A 24,477-nucleotide genomic window follows, 5' to 3' on the forward strand; every position below is an offset into this window, starting at 1 on the left:
GATTTTTCTTATGTTGAAAAATTGGACAAAACTGTCTTTCACATATATGTCACTTTTATAGGACAACCTTAATTAGACCTCTGAGTTGAGCTTACCATTTTCTCGTTTTTATTTGATAAAAGTAATGATTGTCAAAGTCAAATTAATTGTACAATAATGCATTAATTGCTTCGATTTGAAAATAATTAATGGGGCATGAAATTTTAAAAACCAAATTACTCATAATTTTTTTTTCGAATGAGCCACGAGGATAATTATAAATGGAGAGGAGGTTGAGAATCAAGCATATGACCTATTGTACACAACCTATCAACTTTTATCGATAGGAAACGACATCAATAATTAAAAATGATATTAAAATTAAAAATAAATTCAGCAATTTTCAAGAGTTGAAACTCATACTCCTAGCTAGTTATAAACCACTTATTTGTCTGACTTTTGCATAATTAATTTTAATAATTACATTCATACCTAATTTATACTCACAATATACTTCTTTATTATTCGGGTCCCTTAAATTTACAACGTTTCTTTAGATGTAACATCCGTCATGTTTGAAATTAATCAATATGTACACAATCTTGATCAACAATTTTACGTGTTTCACGTTTAAAATTTAACAAAATTAATCAAAATATACAGTGACGTACATATGAAAAACAACCATCTAATCTGACCAATTGAAGTATCGTCAAAGAGTAGTTAATTAATTAACTAATCCGATGTAAGTGAACCAAGTGGTATGACATGGTATATTCTAAATAACCTTTATAAAGTAATTAAAATCTCTTATTTTGTAATCAAGACATAGACCAAGTAATGAACCAACTTTCATAGAATCATGAAGCATGTTACCTGGATAGAAATATATTATAAAAATAAAACAAAATCTATTTGTATACACTGAATCTTTTACAAAATTTGAAAATTATGAACAGAATCTTAGTAGCTACTAGTGATTATTTTATTAATTCCTTATTGGATTTGTCCATTGCAACTTAGTCAATAATCTTTGCCTTTAAACTATATAGTTATTTATGACGTAAGTACTTGAGTAAGTTCAGGCATTACAAAATAATCACTTTATAAAGATTAATTTTGTCTTTAAATTAATTAGTTCAAATTTATTTCTGGCCTTGAGATGGATTTGAGACGAAAATAAGGCGTCCTTATGGAAATCAGCAAATTCATTAAAATTTTGAGACGGAAGTTTTTGAACTCCATAAATTATTCCATCTCAATTTTTATTTTGAGACAAAATTTTAGTATTCCGTCTCAAATTTGAGATACTCTTCTCAAAATCCATCTATATTAATACATAATTTTCTAGTGTTGAACCAAAAATCTTATTTTGGGCGTTGTTAGTTGGTTAAGTAAGAAGATTTATCTAATTCAATAATTTTTAACTAGTTTTCAAAACAAAAAAGAAAAAAAGAAAAAGAAAAATTGATGGGTGCCAAAGCTCCCGCTAACGGAGGAAGTAAAAACACATATCTGATATGTGTGTCCAAATACATATCAGAACATAAGACAAAATAGGAAAAAGGACAAAAAAAAAAAATTAAATGGTACTTTTCTAAACACAAATGGTACTTTTTTTTACAGAATGGTATTAGAATGGTACTTTTTTTACATGAATGGTACTTCCTTTTTTGTCTTTTAGCTGTTTGTCTTTTAGTTGATATGTGTTTGTTGTTGCATGCCCGATATCCGCCTCGACGCACTCCCCGCTAACGCCTATGTTCCACCCTTGGTTAAGTCAAATTTTACAGCTTCAAATTAAATATATGAAAATAATAAAACAAAGTTAATGGACCTAATAAAATAAGAGAAAAAAGTAACAACAAAGATGATAAAGTAAATGTTTAAGTGTGTTTGATAGGTGCACATTCTTCAAACATTTAAAGGCATCCAAGATAGCCTCTCTTGCATATATTATCAATGCCTTTGATTATCAACCCTCCTTTTGTTCTCTATGTTTTTCTATACAAGTAAATTTGTATGATTATTTTTGTTGTTTTGTGGTAGTGGAAAAGAAAAAGAAGAGAACGAATTTAAATATTTACATTTGTCGGATATAATGTTTTAGATGTGTCATTATTCTGGTCATATTTAATTGACTTTATTTTCCCTCGTTTGAGTTAAAATAAATTAAGTTCAGATAAATTTGTACATCCAATTAAGAAAAATGGTTAATAATAATTATTTTTAATTTTTTTCAAAGGGAAGAACAATATTATTGAGGGAGATGATAAAGGTTGCACGTTGCAGTATCATTAATAATCGGCCATACGATATCTACAGAGATAAAATAAATCCGTAAATAATTCAGATTTAGAAGAAAAAAGACAGTTACAATCTAATGTTATGTACTCCGTACAATAAAAAAAACATAGTCTTGTACAAGAACTTAATGCAACAAAAATATCTCATAGTGTAATTCGAAGAGTTACATACCGAGCAAGGGTTGTCATAATGATAAGGGTTTGGTTTCATAACCTAGCTTAAGGTCATAAGACCGATCTTCTTGTTTTTGTTGTAATTATTAGTCTTAGGTTATGATTGAGTTTTGGGGCTTCGGGTTTGTTATGTGAGGTTGTAGAGTTATCTTTTATCGCTCGACTAATCATTTACTGTTGTATAGTCTATTCACCAATTTGTCTTGGAACTGGGGTTGTGTAATTTGAGGTAAGAGTGTAGTTTCTGTGTAATCTTTCATTTCCTTAGCTCGAAGCTGGGGGTCATTGTATTTCATACGAAAGTGTATATCATCCGAAAGGATGAGCTGGGTATTCCCCCTAGTTTTATTTCCTTATTAAAAAAAAAGTTCAAACATCACTAAATAGAGGTTCTTTAGAAGTGAGTATTCCCTTATCGTTTTGCCTCATTCTGCCCCACTTTCAATTAACCTAACTTACAAAATTAGCTGAAAATACCTATAAAAAGTACATGTACATAGTCTAATCTAAGTTAGGGTACAGCCTTAAGAGAAGACTACCCTAACTTTTGTTTTTATCTTAAAAAAAAAAAAAAAAATGTACATAGTCTAATCAAGTCATCAATCTTACCTTTTAATACCAAAACATAATGTTACCATTTGATATACGGAGTAGTCAAATTTGTACACCTTCAACTTTAAACAAAAAAATGCAACTTAAAGAAAAAGCACTTTTTTTTTAGGGATAAAGAAAAAGCACTTTAATTAGATTAATTTATTGTATTTTATTTTGATAATCAATTTATTGTAATTTAACACACCCTCATTCTGATTTGCTCTTTGCTAAAAAGGAGAATGGTTTTAGAATCTGATGAATATTCGTTACGTTTGATTATCAAGATTCCTCGTTAATTAGTACTACTTCCACATGAATATTTTGACTAATTTTGTTGCCTTCTCCCTTTAACCTTTTCTATTAAGATTTGTTGCATTCTTTCTTTCACTTTTTCTAATTTTAAATTCAAATTTGTTTTTAATTCCACTTAGAGAAAGTGAAAGAATATATTTAAACTTTGTACATTTTCTTACACCAAGGGAATTTTCCTCATTTGATTAATTTCTTAGTTTTAATTTATTCAAGAGTACCTAAATAAGGAAAAAGATACGCATATGTGGTTTTGATAAGTGTACAATATAACGACTAAGAGTGCCGAGCATGAAGCTTCATTCTACTAGGACGGACCAAGTTATATGGGCGTACCAGTTTTTCTAGCGCTTTCCAAAAATTTTCCTCGAATTGCGAAAAATATATGATGATTGGTACACATATAGTATCGAATTTTGAGTAACAAATTACAACAATAGGTGTATGTCTTTTTTCCGTGACCACATTCATTTGATAGAACGCACACATAATTATTATAAAATAATAATAAAAAGAAAGAAAGTACATCAAATACTTAGTAAATTGAAAGGTCGAAATAGTTGATGGGGGGTTTTGGCTCTTGGATTGTAGATTATTATTTGATATGGGATTAGGCTTCATGCATTCATCATCAACAACATAACATGCATGCGTCTACTAACTAAAGATTCTGTCTTTGTTATTACCAATAATTAATCAATAATTATTTATTAGAAGGATGTAAACTTCATTAATCATTACTTTTTGACATAAACTTCATTAATTATTCTTAAACCACAATTCGTTACGTTACGCGTCATCAACCCATGCGGCTTCAAGTTGTAAGACAAATTAAATTATTCACAAATTAAATTATTAAGATCGATCTTTTGTGATATAATAATAGTTCAAAATGATTTAGTGACAGTGAGATAGTCAGATAGATGGGGGAGTGATTAGCTGCAATTCGCCAATCTAATATATATATATATAAAGGGGAGTTTTTTGGAGAGATTTTGGAGTGCCACATAGGATTGCCATGTCATTAAGTGTAATTTAAAATAAATATTAGATACAAATAAAAATGAAAAAATAACTTTTGAAATAGTTTATTATCCGTTTACAAATCTGAGTCCAACAAACAAAAAGATAAATTTTGTAAAAAGATAATATTTAAAAAATAAACAAAATATAAAAATTTGCAAATTAAAAAAAGATAACTATAATTATCAGCTTTCAATATACGGTATTTTTTTGTTGATGATCTATATATATCTAAACCAATAAAGATTAATCAAACATGCCTTGGGAAAGAAGATGATCTGTGATTATCTCAATTGTGGAACCACACCACGTCATAAAACCACCATCACATTATGTAACTTGCTTGCTTATTATATGTACAATGATATGGCAAAACTTTTGTTGATTGATATTCTTCTTTTCGTTCCAGGTTGTTCAATACAGTACACTCCGTATCACATACAAAATACAAAGTATATATATTAGATTAGATTCGGACGATCGAGGATTATGCGAGAACTTCATAGAAAACTACAGAAGATGAGCGTGAAATTGAGATAATTGTACATAATCTGGTAAATATTTGGTATGTTTGGATATTCACTTAAAATATAATTGTATATCGACTTATTGAGTTTTTGTTTTGGAATTACAATTTTTTGAATTACCGGTTACAATCATATATGCATGTGCTATTTGCTTTTTTATCCTAATTTATTTAGGTGTGATCTCAAAATTTTCACGATGTATTATTGTCTTTTTTTTGTGGTCAAAATCATTCTTTTACTTTGGATTATTTAACACCTGCAATTAGTGGAATCATCATTTTGATGCACTGGAATTTTTTTTTTGGTTATATATAAACTTAACTTCTCATGTAATTCGATCAAGAGTATATAGGAAGTTGGTATTGAAGGATAACGTATTTTTCGATTGATGAGAAGGATGACAACACCGAGCAAGTCATTTGCGGTGATTTTAGAGATTCCAAAAAAAAATCAGTGCATCACCACAATGATGATTTTAGAGATTCCAAAAAAATTATCAGTGCATCACAATGATGATTTGCATTTCCTTAAGCGTATTACGGGTGTATAAACACACATGCAATAGGTAACTAAGCTATACGATTGGATAATTGTTAACAATAAAACCAAAATTTACATAAAATAAAATAATATATTCAAATATAATAGACATATATGAACAAACAATTCAATATGCATTATTAAAATTATTTGTATAATAATAATAATAAAAAAAAGACCCGATAAAAGATAATAATAAGAGAAAAAGATAATTTATCCCGTTTAAAATAATAAAATAGAATTACAAATGTTATCAAATCAATCATATGTTAAGTAGTTATGTATTGTGATAAAAAGACACACGTAATTGATTCTCATATGAATTCATCAAGGTAAAGTTAAAAAATAAATCTCACAAACAAAAATAAATATATTTAACCCGTGCATCGCACGGGCTTTAAATCTAGTCTATACTATTATTAAAACTCCAAGGCAAATAATGCCATCTCGCCACATGTCGTTCCTATATAACGATGACGTGACATATCGTCATATTTGACATGGCAACGCATAGAAATTTCTTGATCATGAAAAAATGTTAGTTATAGGTTTCGAACTTGTGACCTCTCATTTGTTAATCACACATTTAACCACTATGCCACAACTCATTTTGTTGTTTTTTGTACGTTCAAAATTATATAATTAGTAAGTGATCTAAATCATTTCTTAATAGTCTTGCACACTAATTAGTCATTAATTTTACGAGTTACTAATCCTTATATGATAAAGTTATATAATAATCTAATGGATCCATTTTTATACTATCCAGGGCATCGCCCGGGGCACTAACTAGTTAGATGTAAAAACGTCATAACGTTCGATTGTATATATATGGCCGGATGGTTGATTAACAACAAATGTTTGCAACTAATAAATTTTGTCACTTACCAATTGTCTTTTGGTTCAGTGGTGATTAGGGCTGAACTTGGTAGGGAGGACCTGTTTTCGATCCCCCGCAACAACAATTGGGAGGGGGACTGGAATATATCTACACAGAACTCGCCCCGAATCCGGATTAGCTCTAAGAGTGAACCGGGTGCTAACACACAAAAAAAAATTGTCACTTTTGTTAACAATTGGTTGAAATGTGCACATGGTGTAGTAGAGACTGAAGAGGGCTCATAAGGGGAGAGATAGAGAGAAAACAAGTAGAAAACGTCACAATTATATGAGACAAACTTTAAAATGACATCCATAAAAAAAAGGGGAAAATCTTTTAGGCAGGAAGTACTCCTTACAAGTAGATTAGTTTTTTTTTTTTGACAAGAGTACAAGTAGATTGGTTAAATACTGAGTATGATAGAACCATTTTATTATTTTAAGATAACATGAAGGTAAGAATAGATTAGGACGGGTTGAATGGATTCCACCGCAAATCCCTACAAGTAGGGACCATTTGTTCGAATCCAAAAACACCAAACAAACCAAAATGTTTTCAAAACATGGGTTTTTCAATTGGGCCAAATTTCTTAGCCCAACTTCAAATCATCGACCCTAACTACAAAGGGTTAAAGCTTTGATATTTCTTTGTCATTGAAATTCAAACTGGGTCTTGTGTTGAAGTAAAATTAGACCCTGTTGTTTTGGATTTAATTTTAGTTTAGTTTAGTTTAATCCAGCTTTACTCATTTCAGTTCAGTTCTGAAGAGTTCGAGCAGAATATCAGAGAATTTGAGCAGAATATCAGAGAGAGAAGAAGAGAATTATATTCAGAATGTGGTAAATGAATGAAAACAGAATTCATTACTTGAGAAGCAAGTAGACTAGGGAATATATACAAAGACCCTAACCAACTAATAACAGAAATCAGTTATGGAAAATAGATTAAATAATAATATAAATTATGTATTTCCTATACTCCCCCCTCAAGCTGGACCTTGGATAAGAGACCAAGCTTGGCAGATAATGAATGGTGTTGAGAAGAAGGGAGAGGTTTGGTAAGCAAATCTGCTAATTGCTGAGAACTAGGAACATGAGAAGTGTTGATGAAGCCAGCTTCCACCTGTTCTCTGATGTAATGCATTTCTCGTTTGAGATGTTTAGTTTTGTCATGATAAACTGGATTATGTGCAAGATGTTCAGTTGATGTATTATCACAGTAAAGAGTAACAGGCAGCTGAATATGAACTTGAAGATCTTCCAATAATCCTTGTATCCAAACAAGTTCACTAGCAGTTGCAGACATGCTTCTGTATTCTGCTTCAGCAGAAGATTTGCTCACACTCCTTTGCTTTTTAGTTTTCCAAGATATCAGATTAGAACCAAGGAAAACAGCATAGGCACTAAGTGATCTACTGCTGTATTGACAAGAACTCCAGTCAGCATCACTGTAAGCTGAGATTTGCAAGTCAGAACTGGAAGAGTACCATAAGCCATTGTCCAAAGTTCCTTTGAGATATTTAAGAACATGAAGAGCAGCACGCAAGTGAGGTATTCTTGGAGAGTGTACAAACTGACTTAGATGTTGAACACAGTAAGACAAGTCTGGTCTTGTGATGCCCAAGTACAACAATCTTCCAACAAGCCTTCTGTAAACATCTGGTTCTTCCAGTAGATCACCAGCTTCAGTGGATAATTTCAAACCACAGGACAAAGGAGCAGGAGCAGATTCACAATCAAGCATACCAGCATCAGCAAGTATATCAGTGATATATTTTCTTTGAGAAAGAAAAATACCTTTGTCAGTTCTGTGAATTTCAATCCCCAAGAAATAGGCCAACTGACCTAGATCTTTGATTGTGAATGCCTTATCCAAAGCTGTCTTGACTTCTTGCATTTGAGTTAATGATGTTCCAGTCAACAAAATATCATCAACATAGACTAAGAGAACCAAAAACTCTCCATCTAGATTTCTTGTGAATAGAGAGTAATCCTGTGTTGATTGCTGAAATTTCAACACTTTCAGAAACTTGCTAAGCTCCTTGTTCCATTGTCTGGAAGCTTGTTTCAAGCCATAAAGAGATCTTTTAAGTCTGCAAACCTCACCTGGTTTTGCTTTGGTGTAACCAGCAGGTGGTTTCATGTACACCTCTTCATCCAGAAATCCATGCAAAAAAGCATTATTCACATCCAATTGACACAAATTCCAACCCTTAACAGCTGCTAAGGCAATAACAATTCGAACTGTAGCCAGTTTAGCAACAGGAGAGAAAGTTTATGTGAAATCCTTGCCCTCAATTTGTTGATAACCAATAGCTACCAATCTGGCTTTGTACTTGTCTATGGAGTAATCTGGATTCAGTTTTGTTCTGTACACCCATTTAGAGCCTATTGCCTTTTTGTCCTTGGGTAACAAGGTTAAATCCCAAGTATCATTGCTCTCAAGAGCAATGATTTCTTTCTCCATGGCTTGTATCCAATTGGTATCATCTTTAGCTTGATGATAGGTTTTGGGATCATTGGAAGAAAGACTTACAGAAAAGGCAAGAGAATCCCAAATATCATAACTGTCCAAAGCTAGATTTAATAACCAACTATCATCATCAAAATTATTTGTTTCTGTAGGAATAGAAGAATCAACAGAAAAGGAAAGAGAATCACTAGTCTGTGGTTCTGGTTCATCTCTGTGTGGAACATAGCTTCCAACAAATTTTTTTAAGACAACAGGAGGTTTGATAGGTCTTGTAGATTTCCTTTGAACAGGAATGGCACTCAGATTAGGAACAAGAGGAAGGGGAGAATGAGTAGAGGAGTCAGAAGTAATAGAAGTAGGCATAGATTGTGAAGAATTAGGAGAAGTGGTCTGTATGTAAGGAGTAGGAGAAGTAGGAGGAGAAATATGATCAATGTCATTTGGTGAAGTTAGGGAAATATGGGGTGAAGAATTTAGAGTAGGAGTGGATACAGTGGAAGAAGAAGTGTTTAAGATTGGTGTTTGACAAGAATTAGTGCTTAGATCAATCATAGGAGGAGAAGTAATCATTGGAATATCAGATACAGATGCTAGTTTGTAAGGAAAAACAGTCTCAAAGAATATTACATCCCTTGAAACAAACACTTTGTGTGTGTCAAGATCATATAATTTAAAAGCTTTACATCCAGCAGGATACCCAATGAACAAACACCTTTTAGTTCTTGAGTCAAATTTGTCTCTCTGAATGTGAGAATTGTGAACAAAACACAGAGAGCCAAAAACTCTGAGATTTTCATAAACAGGAGGAGTATTAAACATGATCTCAAAAGGAGTTTTCCCATTTAAGACTTTGGAAGGGATTTTGTTGATCAAATGAGTAGCAGTGAGAACACACTCTCCCCAGAATTTCTTAGGGAGACCTGCATGAAATCTTAGGGCTCTAGCAATTTCCAGCAAGCTTCTATGTTTCCTCTCAACTCTACCATTCTGTTGAGGAACATAAGGCACACTTCTTTCATGTAAAATGCCCTTGCTGGCAAACATGTTTCTACAGGATTCTTTGATTATTTCAGTGCCATTATCAGTTCTAATTTTCTTCACTAGTTGATTAAACTGAGTCTGAACCATAGAGAGGAATTCAGAGATGATTTTCTGAACTTGCAACTTGTTATGAATCAGATAAGTCCAAGTTATTCTGCTATGATCATCAACTATAGTTAAGAAATAAGAAGCTCCATCTAAATTTTTGACTTTGTATGAACCCCAAAGATCAATGTGAATCAGATCAAAACATGCAGCAGCTCTACTGTGACTCATAGAAAAAGGAAATTTATGTTGTTTGGCACTATAACAGATATCACAGTTGTATTCAGTGATTCCTTTGCAACATTCAGCATTCACAAATTTCATTTTTGACAAAGAAGGGTGACCCAATCTAGCATGTAACAAATCCAGAGTATTTCTAGCATCATCCTTAGTCTTAGAAATACTAGTGGAAGTTTTATTTGGCAATCTCATCATATGTACATCAACCATACTATCAACTGTATTGCAGCTAGGTAACTGAGAACTATTACCTTGACAGATATCAACTGGAGTTGTGACAAAATAGTAGAGTCCATTTGTCCTTTTTCCAGCACCAAGTTTCTTGGAATTAGAGGGGTCCTGGAAAATGTATCCAGTTTTGGTAAATGTTACTAGGATTCCAGTATGTTCAATCAATCTCCCAACAGACAACAAATTATGCCTAAAACCTTTCACTAGTAGCACATTATGTAAGACCAAATCATCACTGAGGACAGTATCCCCAATTTTCTCAACTGTCATCTGAGTTCCATCAGGCAAACCAACTTTGATAGGCTGAATAAGAACTCTTATGTTGGTCAATATATTTTCATCAAAAGTCATATGATCACAAGCACCAGAATCAACAATCCATAAATGATCATGACTTAATTCAGTTGTAGTGCAGTTAAAAGAATGAGAAATAGTACCTGCATAGTTAGCATAAGAACAACTTGCTGCAGAAGTATTTGTATTCTGAGATTGTTGTCCTTTCATCACCTTCATGACTTCTTGACAAATTGCATTAAGCATTGTACTGTTAACCAAACCATTGTCTGCAGCTGTATTATCAAGAGGATCATCACCAGCATCAGTTGCAGAATTTACATTGGCAGCAAATCTAGTGTTGCTTGAGTTACTTCCTTTAGAAGCCTTGATAGAATTGTACCAATCAGGATAACCAATTATCTTGAAACATTGTTCTGCAGTATGACCTTTCCCTTTGCAATGAGTACAAAACCTATTCAACTTCTCTTTCTTGAGCTCTTTCCAATCTTTCTTTCCATGATTTCCATCATTCTTCTGGACCTGATTGCCTTTGTAAAATTGTGCAGCCATGGCACTGCTATTTAGAATGTTATGCTCAACAACAGCATTACTCACTTCCTTCTGTTTTTCAATCTGCTGAGTGATTGAAAACACTCTATTCAAATTAGGCATAGGATCCATAGCTAACACATTAGTGATGGTACTGTCAAAACCTCCATTCAAACCAAGCAAGAACTTCATCATTTTGTCCTCTTCTTCAAACTCAACCACTTTCTTTAAAAATTGACAACTACATGTCAACATAACACCACAAGTACAAGTAGGAAAGGCTCTTAGAGTCTGCATCTCATCCCATAACTTCTTCAGTTTACTGTAATATGACACTATAGTCATATTTTCTTGAGTCAAATTCTCTATTTCCTTCTTCAATTGATAAATCAATGGACCATTAGACTGTCCAAATCTTTCAGCCAATTCAAGCCATAGTTCAGCAGCATTATCAATATAGCCAAAATCATCAGCTAAATCATGATTCATAGAGCTTAAAATCCAGCTTACTACCATAAAATCAGCTCGTTTCCACTTCAAGTAATCCTTATGATTAACAGTAGGTTTAAGCAATTCACCATTAATGAAACCTTCCTTATTCTTAGCTATTAGAGCTCTTTTAACATTCCTACTCCATCGAACAAAATTCGCACCATTAAAAGGAACAGCAACTAAACTGGAAGTAGGATTGTCTGAGTTTGCTATGAAATAAGGATCAAAATTATTGTTGTTACCTTCAGAATTTGATTGAGAACCTTCACTTTCAGTGTTTCCAATCGCCATTGCCGAAGATAGTTTTAGTAAGAATCAATTTCTTCAGTTTTGTGCAAGAAATTTCGCAATCAATCGCAAGAAATTTCGCAGCAAAAAAAAATTCCAGCAAGAACTTCAGTGATCAAACACTATTAATTCTGAGAAGATCGAAGAGTAAATCTCAAATTGAGAAACCTCAATCTCTTTATCAGAGATTATTGCTCTGATACCATGAAGAGTTCGAGCAGAATATCAGAGAATTTGAGCAGAATATCAGAGAGAGAAGAAGAGAATTATATTCAGAATGTGGTAAATGAATGAAAACAGAATTCATTACTTGAGAAGCAAGTAGACTAGGGAATATATACAAAGACCCTAACCAACTAATAACAGAAATCAGTTATGGAAAATAGATTAAATAATAATATAAATTATGTATTTCCTATAAGTTCAATACAGTTCAGTCTTTTTTTTCAATTCATTTTAGTTTAGTTTAGTTTAGTTCAGATCAGTTTCGTTCAGTTCAATTTAGCCAAATAAAATTGAGAAGAACATGCCTAAAGTATCAGGTTATAATTTTAAATTATTAAAACTATAATTGTCGAGTAGCAAATCGTATAGATGACGAGAGATACTTCGTACTTCACAAAGGAAAGATAGAATGCCACTTGGTTATGGAAATCGTAGAGATGATGAAATTGTTACGAAATATGACGCTAAGGTATAAGGAGAAATAAGTGGTTCGAGAGGCTAAGTCAAAGGTGTACAAGGATGTATACATCAAACAGGATTAAAGGGATCGATGGTGATTACCAAAGATCTTTGTATAGTAAAGTGTGTAACGGATTAAAGTCATAAGAGCTTGTCCAGCACGACGAGATTAAGAATTGACGGACGGGACACGTAACATACGTTGATGAGTTGTTTAATTGGAATTAAGTGAGCATTGTATAAAATAAATTATAAAGGAGGAGTCCGAATTTTCCGGAGTTGCTCACAAACTATGAAAGGGGAGTTCGGATTCTCTGAAGTACATCTCTGTTGATTGACGATTAGGATGTCAATTACGATTTAGACCTGATCCAAAGGCTGATCGGGTTGGGTTCTGGCCGGGCCGAGAGCATAAAAATATGCTCATTATGTCGGGCCGGGCCAAATTGCCGGCCGATTTTTTGTGCCCAAAATCCGTTATTTCGGGCCAAAAATAGCGGGCTTTTCGGGCCGGGCCAAATTTACAACTAAAATTGTTGTTTTACGTTGCCCAAAGCCCTTTTTATATATAAAAAAAAGTCCGGGTCGGGCCGGGCCGATAATCTGCCCAAACCTAGTAATCTCCGGGCCGGGCCCATGTTGATCAGCTCTATTACGATTATATATGGGGAGAAACTCATAATCCAGGTTGATGTTAAAGCTGGAGACAAGGGCGGAGCTAGCGTTTAAGACGTGGGATCAATTGACTCCACTTGAATATAGGATTTTGTTAGAATTATCTATAGAATCAGAACAACTGTTGATTTCATAAGTATAGTTTTGGCTATTTGCACCCACTGGAAAAAGACAAAAACATTTTTAAGACACTATTATATACGATGTATATTTATTCATGGATCTGTCATTGACTGAAAATGGTTTGGTAGACTGCTTTTACATCCGTAGATATTTATTTTTCCTCCCTTGATGCAATATTTCTTTGTAAACACATATAATAGGTGTGTTTATTGCTTTGGTCTTTATAATTTGACATTTTTTTAGTTGGGAACTTAGGAAGCTATGGAATAAAACATAAAAGTCAAGCATTTCTTTGATTTGGAAAAAACGTTTCAAACTTTCATCATCGCTCACAAACAAAAGATAGGTATGTATTTAACCGTAATGAGTAAATCGGAGCTCCAAACGAGTTTTTTAAGTGTACCAACCAAGAAGTATGTAGGTTTCCGAGTGTATAGTAGTCACCTTTAAAAAATGATACTTTGTATAATCATATTTTAACTAATAGTAGTACACATTTTGGCTAGAGATCGAAAACGCTTTTTTTTTTATCCACACAAGAAAATCAATATATTTTTGGCTAAAACAAATTACAAGTGTAAGAATATACAAGAATTGAAGCAAGAATTTAGCAAAACACGAACAACACCAAATTGTCCAACCTAGCTACTCATATTTCAACTTAATTGCATAATTACTCGTCTTTGCATCATTTGATCACACACGTGTACCATCGGGGTTTGTGCCAGTGGGCTCCACTCTGGTCATCGGAATGGTGGGTCTTTGTGAAAAGTCATCTTCGTCATTGTACATGTAGGCGAATCCACCGTGTTTGGTTAGATCCATACCCGCCATCTCATCTTGGCTGGAGATTCTTAAGAGTCCAAGTTTTTTAAGTGTGTAAAAAAGTGGACCCATTAAGACACTGACCCACCCGGCTATGACGAGGATTTGGATTACTTGAGCGGCTAATAGCCTCCCCCCGCCGCCCATGAATAGCCCAAAGGGTCTTACGGGATCGGAACCATATACTTCTTCAACGAATTGCTTTGACGCGAATAGGCCGGTAAAGATTAAACCCCAAGCGCCACACCCGCCGTGCAATTGGGCCGCCTCGAGTGGGTCATCATACTTGAGTAACTCGGCCAATTTGTTGAACCCGATCAAGACCCAAGCAGCCACAAACCCACATATAATGGCAGCCCATGGTTCAACAACTGAACACCCGGAAGTAATAGCCGCAAACCCGCCCAAAAGCCCATTGCACACATCAATTACATTCCAATGACCCACTAACAACCTCTTACCAAACAAGGTAGTCAACGCTGCTGTTGATCCAGCCAATGTAGTGGTGACAGCTGTCCTTCCAACAGCACTCCATTGACCATAAAATCCTCCAGGAGCCCCATAGGGCTTAAGAATAGTCAAAAAGGACCCGGCGTTAAACCCATACCAACCAAACCAAAGCAAGAAAGTTCCAAGCACCACCAATGTACCACTATGCCCTCTTAAGACCACGGGTCGGCCCGAACGATCAAACCGGCCGATCCTCGGGCCCTCGATTAAAGCCCCCCACAAGCCCGCTATCCCGCCAACCATGTGAACCACACCGGACCCAGCAAAGTCAATGGCTCCCGACCCGAACAATAAGTTACCCGTATTAAACGGGCTACCCCACCCTTCCGCGGACCAAAACCAATGGGACACAACCGGGTACACGAACCCGGTCAAAAACGAGGAGTATATAAGATAAGCAACGAACTTTGTACGCTCGGCTATTGAGCCACTAGTAATCCCAGCGGCCGCGATTGCGAAGGCCCATTGGTACAAAAAGAAACTATAGTCGAACCCGGGCTCGGGCACGTCGTTAAGGGCGAAGAACCTACGTCCAATGAATGGGTTAGAGGGGGCTCCATAGGCAAAGGCAAACCCAAAGAGGTAGTAAGAAAGAGACCCAGCAGCAGCATCAAGAACATTGATAAGCATGATGTTCATAGTACTCTTGGCCCGGACTGACCCGGCACATAACATAGCGAACCCAAGTTGCATGGCAAAGACTAAGTAGGTTGAGAAAAGGAGGTACGTGGTGTCCACCGCGTATGTGACCGATGTGAAACGGTCACATAAGTAGGCGGCCGCGGCCGTTGCGTTGGCCGAGCCGCCGAGGAGGGGGAGGAGCTCGGTGGCGTTGCAAGACATGGTTGGAGGGAAGATGGAGAAATGAAGGGATTTTTGTTACGAAGTAGAAGGATATGTCATGTCATGTATGTCTTGTGACTTTTATGTGGATATTTATATTTGGAGGAATAAGGTCATAGTCTACTTCGTGTGAACATTATTGCATTTTATTTAATTTATTGTGTTTAATTTTTGTATTATGATGGAAGAAGTCTGTATTAATTTAATTTGTACTCCCTCTGTCTCAGAATAGTTGTTACACTCTCCTGGGCACACAGTTTAATGCGATAAGTAGTAGTGTGGTTATCAATTATTATTTTATTGAAAAAGTAGATGTGATAGGAGTTAGTGGGGTATTTTTTTAATTGAATGAGAGAGGGTGTGGGGACAAAAAAAAGATTTAGTGGGAAGAGAGAGACAATATAATAATTGTGGGGTCATTCCTAATTTAGAAGTGTAACAACTAATCTGAAACGCACGAAAAAAGAAGGTGTAACAACTAATCTGGGACGAATGTACATATATAGTGTTAAATGGGAAGACATGAATTCGAACCTATAACATAACATTAGTTGTTGACTCTTTCTTAATTACTAGACCAATATATCATTTGATACTGTTATATCACAACAAAAAAAAAAAATCATTGATACTGAATTGTAGTTATAATTCAGTATTTACAATGTAGTTACATTTCTGAATTGTAAAACATTTATGAGAAAATACATTTTGTTGAGATTGCGCATCTTTCCCCTCTTTTGCGCCGCCAATGTATAATCTAAGAGTAGATTACGTTAAGATCACATGAATAAATTGTTTACATTACACACTGATCTTCATCCTTACGACCTTAATTACCCTCAGATCCAAACATTTTCTTTTTCCTTTTTATTTAGTAAATGTAATTTGTTACTCTTTTAAGCAATTTATTTAAATTTAGGTAGTGTTGGATAAGTCCTCGTCATATCTATACCAAATTATAAATGAGATCTTGACCTATTGGTTAAAATCGAGGACATATGAATAATAAGTCTTAGGTTTAAATGTTCCACCCCATTTATTATTTATATTTACCTTATGACTTTTTCGCACCCATAAAAAATTATCCATACGGCTATACCAAAATGGTTATTTATGGACTACCAGACCCAAAATTGAACAAGATTGTTAATTTGTGGTCATCACACAGATTACTGTTAGTTTGACAAAGTTACTTATTTGATAAATAAAAAAGTGATGAATCTTTTTTGAGTTAAAGAGAGTCACAAAGAACAAATGATGTAAATATGATTTATTATCAAATTATGAGTACCAATTTTATACGTAGTAAGACTTTTAATAAGCTAATTGATATTAATCAATTTGTAATCACAATATATATGACCACATAGATAATGTTTGGATCAATTTCGACTACCGTCACAACCACAACAGCAGGCCTCACCAGGATTGTTCAGGACCCGGAGCAATCACAAGAAGAAGATGCTAAAGAACAAGGAAAATAATTCACATTGGCTGATGCCCTTCCCAAGCTTAGATGTCTTGTTGGTTTTATATATTGCAAAGCTTGGTGATGCTTTTGGTTAGGTTGTATATATTTTGAGATATGAGAAGGTCTGGGCTTTATGGGTTAGATATCGAGGGGCAAGTTTTTGGTTTTTTTTTTCGATGTTGTAATCGAACCTTCTATATTTAGTTTTAATATAATCTAAGTTATGCGTTAAAAAAAAATCAAGTATTCTTCAAATAAGTACTCGTAGAGTCATAGTTTGTAAGTGAAATATTGGTGGTAAACTGTTTTCATTTTCCACGGAATTGTTTGTACGTTTCCAGGAGTTTATTTGTTCTTCAAGCTACGGAGTAATAATTATTAAGATTAATAAGCTACTTGTATTAGATTAACAATATTTGACACATCACCTTATTTGAAGTCAAACTACTACAAATGGTCAAAATTCTAATTTGTTTAGTTATATCAATAAAAGACAGATTTCAAGTAACAATATTTAGTTATTAATTAAACCAACTTGGATAAATAAAATTTTGGTATATGAATAATTCAAATGTTCAGGTTACATTGCTATATTTTTGAGTTTCTTATGGAGTACGGAGTAAATCGTACGGAGTACATACGTGTTTAATTTTGTTAAACTTCTAATGAGATAAGAAGTCGACTATATTTCATAGGTTCTTAAGGACACATCTTTCTTCGACATGTTTATTGCCTAAGCTTAATTCGAGCTAAGTAGAAAAATGGCATTTGGAAGGATTATTCTTGCGTGGATCAGGTCCATATTAATATTAGTGTGGATCCAAAACCAATATTTTTCTCTAGTATCATTTTTATACACATAGAGACCTTTATTGTTCATATAGTGACTATAATAAATTATACACCAAAATTCTTATACATAGTAACCATTTTTTGAACCATAGTAACCCTATGTTTTTAAAAGTGATTGTGACTTAAAATCACATTAGTCAAGCACACAACATGTATCAAAGACACTAATTTGATATTTTTGTCATAATAATCCTAATAAACATGCCAAAATAAATTAGAAATAAATTGTTGAACTTTTTAAGGCATGCTCTACAATAAGTTTAGTGTAGACCAAGTCCATTTAAGAATTGGTGCATTTGGAAAGCACAAAAATCTTGCCAAAGTCAGGTTATAAAGTCTTCTATTGTAGACTTGTAGTTGGTTTGTAAGAGTTCCTCCCTCCGTTTCTTATTGTTCTTTACGTTTTCCCTTTTGAGTGTCTCAAAATGTTTTTTATATTTCCTTTTATACTATCACATAAATGCTTTAATATTCTATTAAAATTTGTGTCAAGTGATTATTTAAACCAATTAAATTCATTGGGTCATTTAATCTCTCACACTTTTCTATTGGGACATTAAATTTTTCTCATTTTCCCAATATCAGAATTTTGATAAAAGTGAAAATATTATAAATAAACATAATTCTTCTTGTTTAAATAAAAAAAATATAGGAATCTCAATGCACATTAATTGTCGTTGTTTGAGCTCCCAATTGAATACCAATTGGGCCACTAAGTCCAAAGCCCAATGGCTCAATACAACAACATCAAACCCACTACACTCCAAAGGGCTATTCAGCCATCCACCAAGGCCATGGCCCAAATATCAATAAATGACCTATGGGCATTTATTATGCAAACACTATAAATAAGCCGCCAAGGCTCACACCTCAAGGTACGTCCAATTTATCGCCTTAAGACTACTCTCTAGAGAACTTCTCTCTCTAGAATCCGAGCATCGTTCTTACTTAGGCATCGGAGAGGCTTTCCTCAGAAACGCCCCCGAGGCTAGTAACTTTGTCTTTGTGCAGGTGAATTCGGACATTACTCACTCAAGCTAGCAAGATCTTCAACACACTCAAAAGGGCCTTCATTCGAAGCCAATTGTTCTATCCACTTCAACACTGGAACAATTTGGCGCCGTCTGTGGGGAAGAACACTTCAAAGCCTTGAAAAACACCCCATTTTTCACTCAAAAATGGAAATTTCCAACAATGACAACCGTGATGATGTCCTTGTCCATACGGATTCAGGATCCGACGAGGGGGAGCAATTGCAATCAGCGGCGAGGTCACAGCCGACAAGGGCTACCGCCGCAACAGCTAGCAGACCTCCACTCCCTTCTCGAGAAGAGCTCGCCGCAGCCATGACCATCATGCAAAACTACCTCTTCAATGAGAAAGAACAGGCACAGGCGGCGGATCGCCGAGAAGCGAGGAGAATCAGGTGACAACTTCTGCTGAACAGGCCACCGCCTAACGAAGAAACTGCGAGACCCGAACGCACTCTCCCTACGATGTCGGGAACACACTTGACGACAAGATGGAGAGAGAGTATATGGGATACGCAGCAAAGGGCAGAACAACAGCCAGAATGGTTTAAAACGCCGTCTCCAACACCGCAAGCTCTCCAAAGCGGAGCGAGTGATCGCACTCGGATCCGAAGTTCGGTACACAGAAGGTTGCGACCCTCGGTCCATGATAGGCTAGGCAGCACCAGTGGATCCAGTAGGCAACCCGAAGCCAGTGGCCGGTCGAGAAGGAGAAGGAGGAGTGACCGAACTCCTAGCCCATTAAACGCCCCCGAACAATCCTACAGAGGAAACTCGAGAAGCGAAGGTATCAGGGCGAGGCTATGAAAGAGGATCATGACCCCAGAATCTTCCCCGTTCTCAAATGATATTGTTATGGAGGAGATCCCTAAAGTTAGGCTACCAGCACACTTAACATTCAGCGGAACTACGGATCCGAGGGATCACGTCATCTCCTACGAGCAGCAAATGTTCCTAAGCCCCTACTCCCAGGCTTGTTGGTGTAAATACATCCCAACCACGCTAACAGGAGTTGCAGGAGAATGGTTCAGGTCGCTGCCGAAGGGATCGATCAAAAGCTGGAAGAAGCTGAAGAAGAGGTTCTGCGTGCAATTTGTGAGCAACAATCGCCTTGAACGAACTACCGCCGAGCTAACCTCCACACAACAAGAATGAGATGAAAGTCTTCGGGACTTCATGGCCAGATTCATGAAAGAATCAACTAACATCCCGAACCTGCATCCAGACGTAACAATCTTCGCCTTGAAGCACGCACTCCGGGAGGGGAAATTCCGGGATAAACTGTCAATGAAAAACCCCTCCAAAATAGCTGACGTACTTCAAATGGCAGATGCGTTCATCAGAACAGAAGAGTTCAACAAGGCAGCAGCAAGGTTGAAAGGCCCCTCGGATACGAGGGATACCAAAATGAATCAGAGTAAGCCCGAGGGCAACTCGAGAAAGGGGAAAGAGAAGGTGGGTGCGAGAGAGGCGAGCCCAAAGAAAGATGGGAAGAAGGGTGAATTTCAACCCAAGTACACCAACTAAACTCCACTCACCATACCCCGAAGAGAAATTTTCAGCCTCCACAAGGACGATGAAAAGTGGAAGCTACCAGACAAGCTCAGATCAAACCCCCTTCGCAGAAACAAGAACAAGTGGTGTGAGTTCCACGATGACTTCCCACCGAAGAGTGCAACTCGCTGAAAGACAACATCGAGGACCTCATTCGCCGAGGCTACCTAAAGCAATACTTGCTCGACCGAAGAACGGAGAGGGAAGAGAAAGAAAAAGAAACGTCTGGAAAACTACAAGAACAAGCCCAGAGAAGAGTCCATGAGACCGAAGGGAAAAAGAAAAAACCAATTCTCGTGGTATTCGGAGGACAAAGATCCGGCCACGCCGGCAAGCAACACTTGAGAGCTCTCTCCCACCGAGTCAACTTCAGCACTGTAGGGGAGAACCAACCTACACCCCCGAACATGACTTTTACTGCTGATGATTGCCTCGGAACCCAGTATAAACACGACGACCCGTTGGTAATTGAAATGGATCTCAACAACCACAACGTCCACAGAGTACTGGTCGATGGAGGGAGAGCCGTCAACATCATCTTCAGAAACTTCTTTGAGCAGCTCATCCTCGAGGAAGGAGAGGAGTCACTGACTGTCAGTTACCCGCTGATCGGCTTCAACGGATCCGCAGCAATTCCACGAGGAAAGATCACCCTTCCCGTTACCATTGGCCAAGGCCTAGCGGCGAGAAACGTCCGAGAAGAGTTCTTGGTGATGGATTGTGATTCGGTATATAATGTCATCATGGGACGAACCATGATTCACAAGATACAAGCAATCCCATCCACATACCACCAGATGAGATATACGTCTCAGACGCAGGTTTCGCCGAACGGGTAAAAGGTGACCAGGAGGTGGAAAGATCAACCTGTCACACTGCCATCCGAAAGCCGAAGCTAAGAGACAGCCACGAAGATGAGGACGAGAAAAGTATTTCCCCGAGAGAGGAAAATGATGCAAAGAGGAGAAAGGCGGGGCCGAGCAGTCTAATAAAACCCGCAGAGGTTGATGCTCGACCAGAAACCTGTTAGGTTATGATACATATGACAAAACATAAATCATGCGGAAAACCTTAATGCCAGGAAACATATTATTTACACATAATCATTTAGCATAATTTAGGTGCATACACTTTGTAGCGTGCCCTCCCTAGCTGCGCCCGAACCGAACAAGAACAAGTCTTTAGGACTCCAAGTGTCGTCCCTCCGTAGATAGTCCACAGCACGTCCGGATCCGCCTTAAGCTTGACCGACTAGAATCGCCCTTAAGGTTCCTAGGATTTTCAGCTAAATAGGTTGCAAGTGTTTGGCTGATTTTTGCTCCAAAATCTTACCTTTGAATACTTCAATCTTCTATGTAAATATGTGACCCTAGGCACCTATTTATAGATTTATGGAAAAGGAATTATAATCCTATTAGAATACTAATTTATTTAATTAGAATCCTGCTAGAACTCTATTTAAATAAACTTTATCTGTTAGGATTAGATTTAATCATATGACGAATCCCGGTAGCTTTAGGATTCGAGTAACACACACACGAGTGGCGCACAAGCACCGCACGCCCACATGCAGGCCTTGCGGCCCACGCCGAGCGCACAGCGCAAGGCCCAACTCGTCGCAGCCCCTTTGCTCCGCATGCGCGCCCAAGCCTTGGCTGGGCCTTGGCTTCGCGCTGGGCCTGGTCGAGGCTTGGCGTGTGTTTGTTGCGCTTTGGTTTGCTGGGCGATGGCCCGGCTTCGTGCTGGGCCTTCTGATATGTGTGTTTTATGTAGAGTTTTTACCCCCGTCCCTTAGTACGTTTTGATCTCAAATGAGCTCTTCGGAGCGATTTTTAGTACTAATGTGCTCCTTGTAGTGTGTTTGTAGTTTCAGGTTCATCATTGTAGGAATTAGTATATTTTTGTGCATTTCCTACTCATTTGAATCAATAAAAGAGATTATGTACTTTCGAGAGCACAAACATTAAGTTTGAAGAGTTTTGAAGCAAAGCGAATAACGAAGGAAGTACAAAAATGACTATAGTCCACTATTTTACGCATAACTCAAGTTCTATAACTCCAAATGATGTAATTCTAATTGGGTTGGATTATAGACTTCAATATCTTTCCAACAAGTGGTCACTCGCCTAATTCCGACAAATAACGAAGGAGATATGCCGTTTTGAAGATAGAGGATCGTGCAGTTTCAACACGCGCCCGATCGGGCGGGCTTCGCCCGATCCGGATCGGGCGGTCATTCTGGGCGTTGTTCTGGGCATTTTGCAACCGCCCGATCGGGCGGAATTTCGCCCGATCGGGCCGACTATCGAGCACATCGCCCGATCGGGCGAAGCGTCGCCCGATCGGGCCACGCCAACCTCCAGCGTATTTCGCGAGATTTTATTTCCGATTTTGGGCTCTATTTTGGGCAAACTATAAATACTAGCCCCTTATATTTTTAGTGATATCTTTTATTCTAGTTTTCTAATTACTTAGTCTATTTTAGTTCTCTCTATTTTCTCCAAACACTTAGTTTTAATTTTAATCAAAGATTCAAGCTTTATTATTCCATTGTTCTTCAAGTCGGTATTGTTTCTTGCTTTAATTTATCTTATTGCTTGATCATGTTTTCTATTATGTTAATTGCTTTGTTATTTATTATCATGAGTGAGTAGTTTAATTTCTAGGGTTTAGGGGATCCATGAATGCATGATTGGGATTATATGTGGACTGGATTAATTGATTGATTGATTATAATTTCTATAGCTTATTATTATTGCTCGTCAATTCTATTCGGCCGGACTATTTTGATTTGAGTTTGATTAACCTTAGATTATGCGCCGAGAGGTATAAATCTGATGTTTTTGGTCTGTGGCTATTAGATAGGAATTATTTCTAGTACGTAGCGAGAGCCCGCTAGTTGTTATATCCTAAGGAATTCATAAGATTCGAGAGATGCATGTTTTCCTAGTTATGATTGTTAATTAATTGTTATTGTCCGTTGTCCAATCCCGGTCTGCATTTATGGTGAACTGCTGCCCTAGATTCCTTTAATATTGTTATTTTCCGATTTGATTATTTGCTTTAGTTTAATACACAACCCAATCCAAACTCTTGTTACCAGTAGTCTAGATTAATAATTTAATAGTAGAAAGAACGCCTGTTTCCCTGTGGATACGATCCCTGCTTCCCTTGCTATATTTTTAGTTGGTGAACGTTAGGTTTATCTTTGATAGGAGTACGATTTAGCCTGTCAAATTTTGGCGCCGTTGCCGGGGAAACGGTTTAATTTTCTGCTACTAATTTTATGATCTAGATTATTTTCTTGAGTCTCATAGAACTTCCTGTTCTTTGAGACCATGTATATATTTTATTTTCTTTAGTTTATTTTTTTATTTTTTTTATTTTTTTTTAATTTTTTTTCCCCTGAAAAAAATGGATTATTATTCTTTCCCTCAATTCTTAAATGAGCATTTTTGGGTGTATTTCGATAGGCTAAATGATTTTATTGGTTACCACAATTTTAATCTTTGGGATTCTTGTGGTTTTGCTTATGGTGGTTTAAATGAGTATACAAGGAATGTGATAGAAAGTAGATTTAATGGTGATTTTCGAGCCTTGTCTTTGGATGATATGTGGGATTATTATATGTGGTTTGCAAGGGATTTGTATGAGCGTGAAATGGCGATTCATGTTACATGTGCTAATCCAAATTATGAGCATAATCTACATGTTTCTACCCCCTCTCCCTTGAATGCTTGTTATAATGAGGTGCATTCTAATGTTTATGATAATCATGTATATTCTAACGACTTATCTAACCCTTGCATGGATATCAATGTTTTGCCTCATAATTCCAATGTTGCTTCTCCCGTGTATTATTGTGAACCCTTGCTCAATCCTGTTCAACCCGAATCAGAAAGCAGAGATAGCTTCTTAGAGGAATTAAGAAGATTAAACTCTG

At 36.3% G+C, this 24,477-nt stretch overlaps 1 protein-coding gene across 1 annotated transcript; it reads right to left on the reverse strand.

Annotated features, from left to right (window-relative positions):
• Positions 1-13,882: 13,882 nt before the first annotated feature.
• LOC110791167 (ammonium transporter 1 member 2) lies at positions 13,883-15,708 on the reverse strand. The gene has a single exon (XM_056843872.1). The coding sequence runs from the start codon at positions 15,624-15,626 to the stop codon at positions 14,145-14,147; it is 1,482 nt and encodes a 493-aa protein (XP_056699850.1). The 5' UTR covers positions 15,627-15,708; the 3' UTR covers positions 13,883-14,144.
• Positions 15,709-24,477: the final 8,769 nt, after the last annotated feature.

This window comes from Spinacia oleracea, chromosome 4, assembly GCF_020520425.1.
Source record: "Spinacia oleracea cultivar Varoflay chromosome 4, BTI_SOV_V1, whole genome shotgun sequence".
NCBI classification, from domain to species: domain Eukaryota; kingdom Viridiplantae; phylum Streptophyta; class Magnoliopsida; order Caryophyllales; family Amaranthaceae; genus Spinacia; species Spinacia oleracea.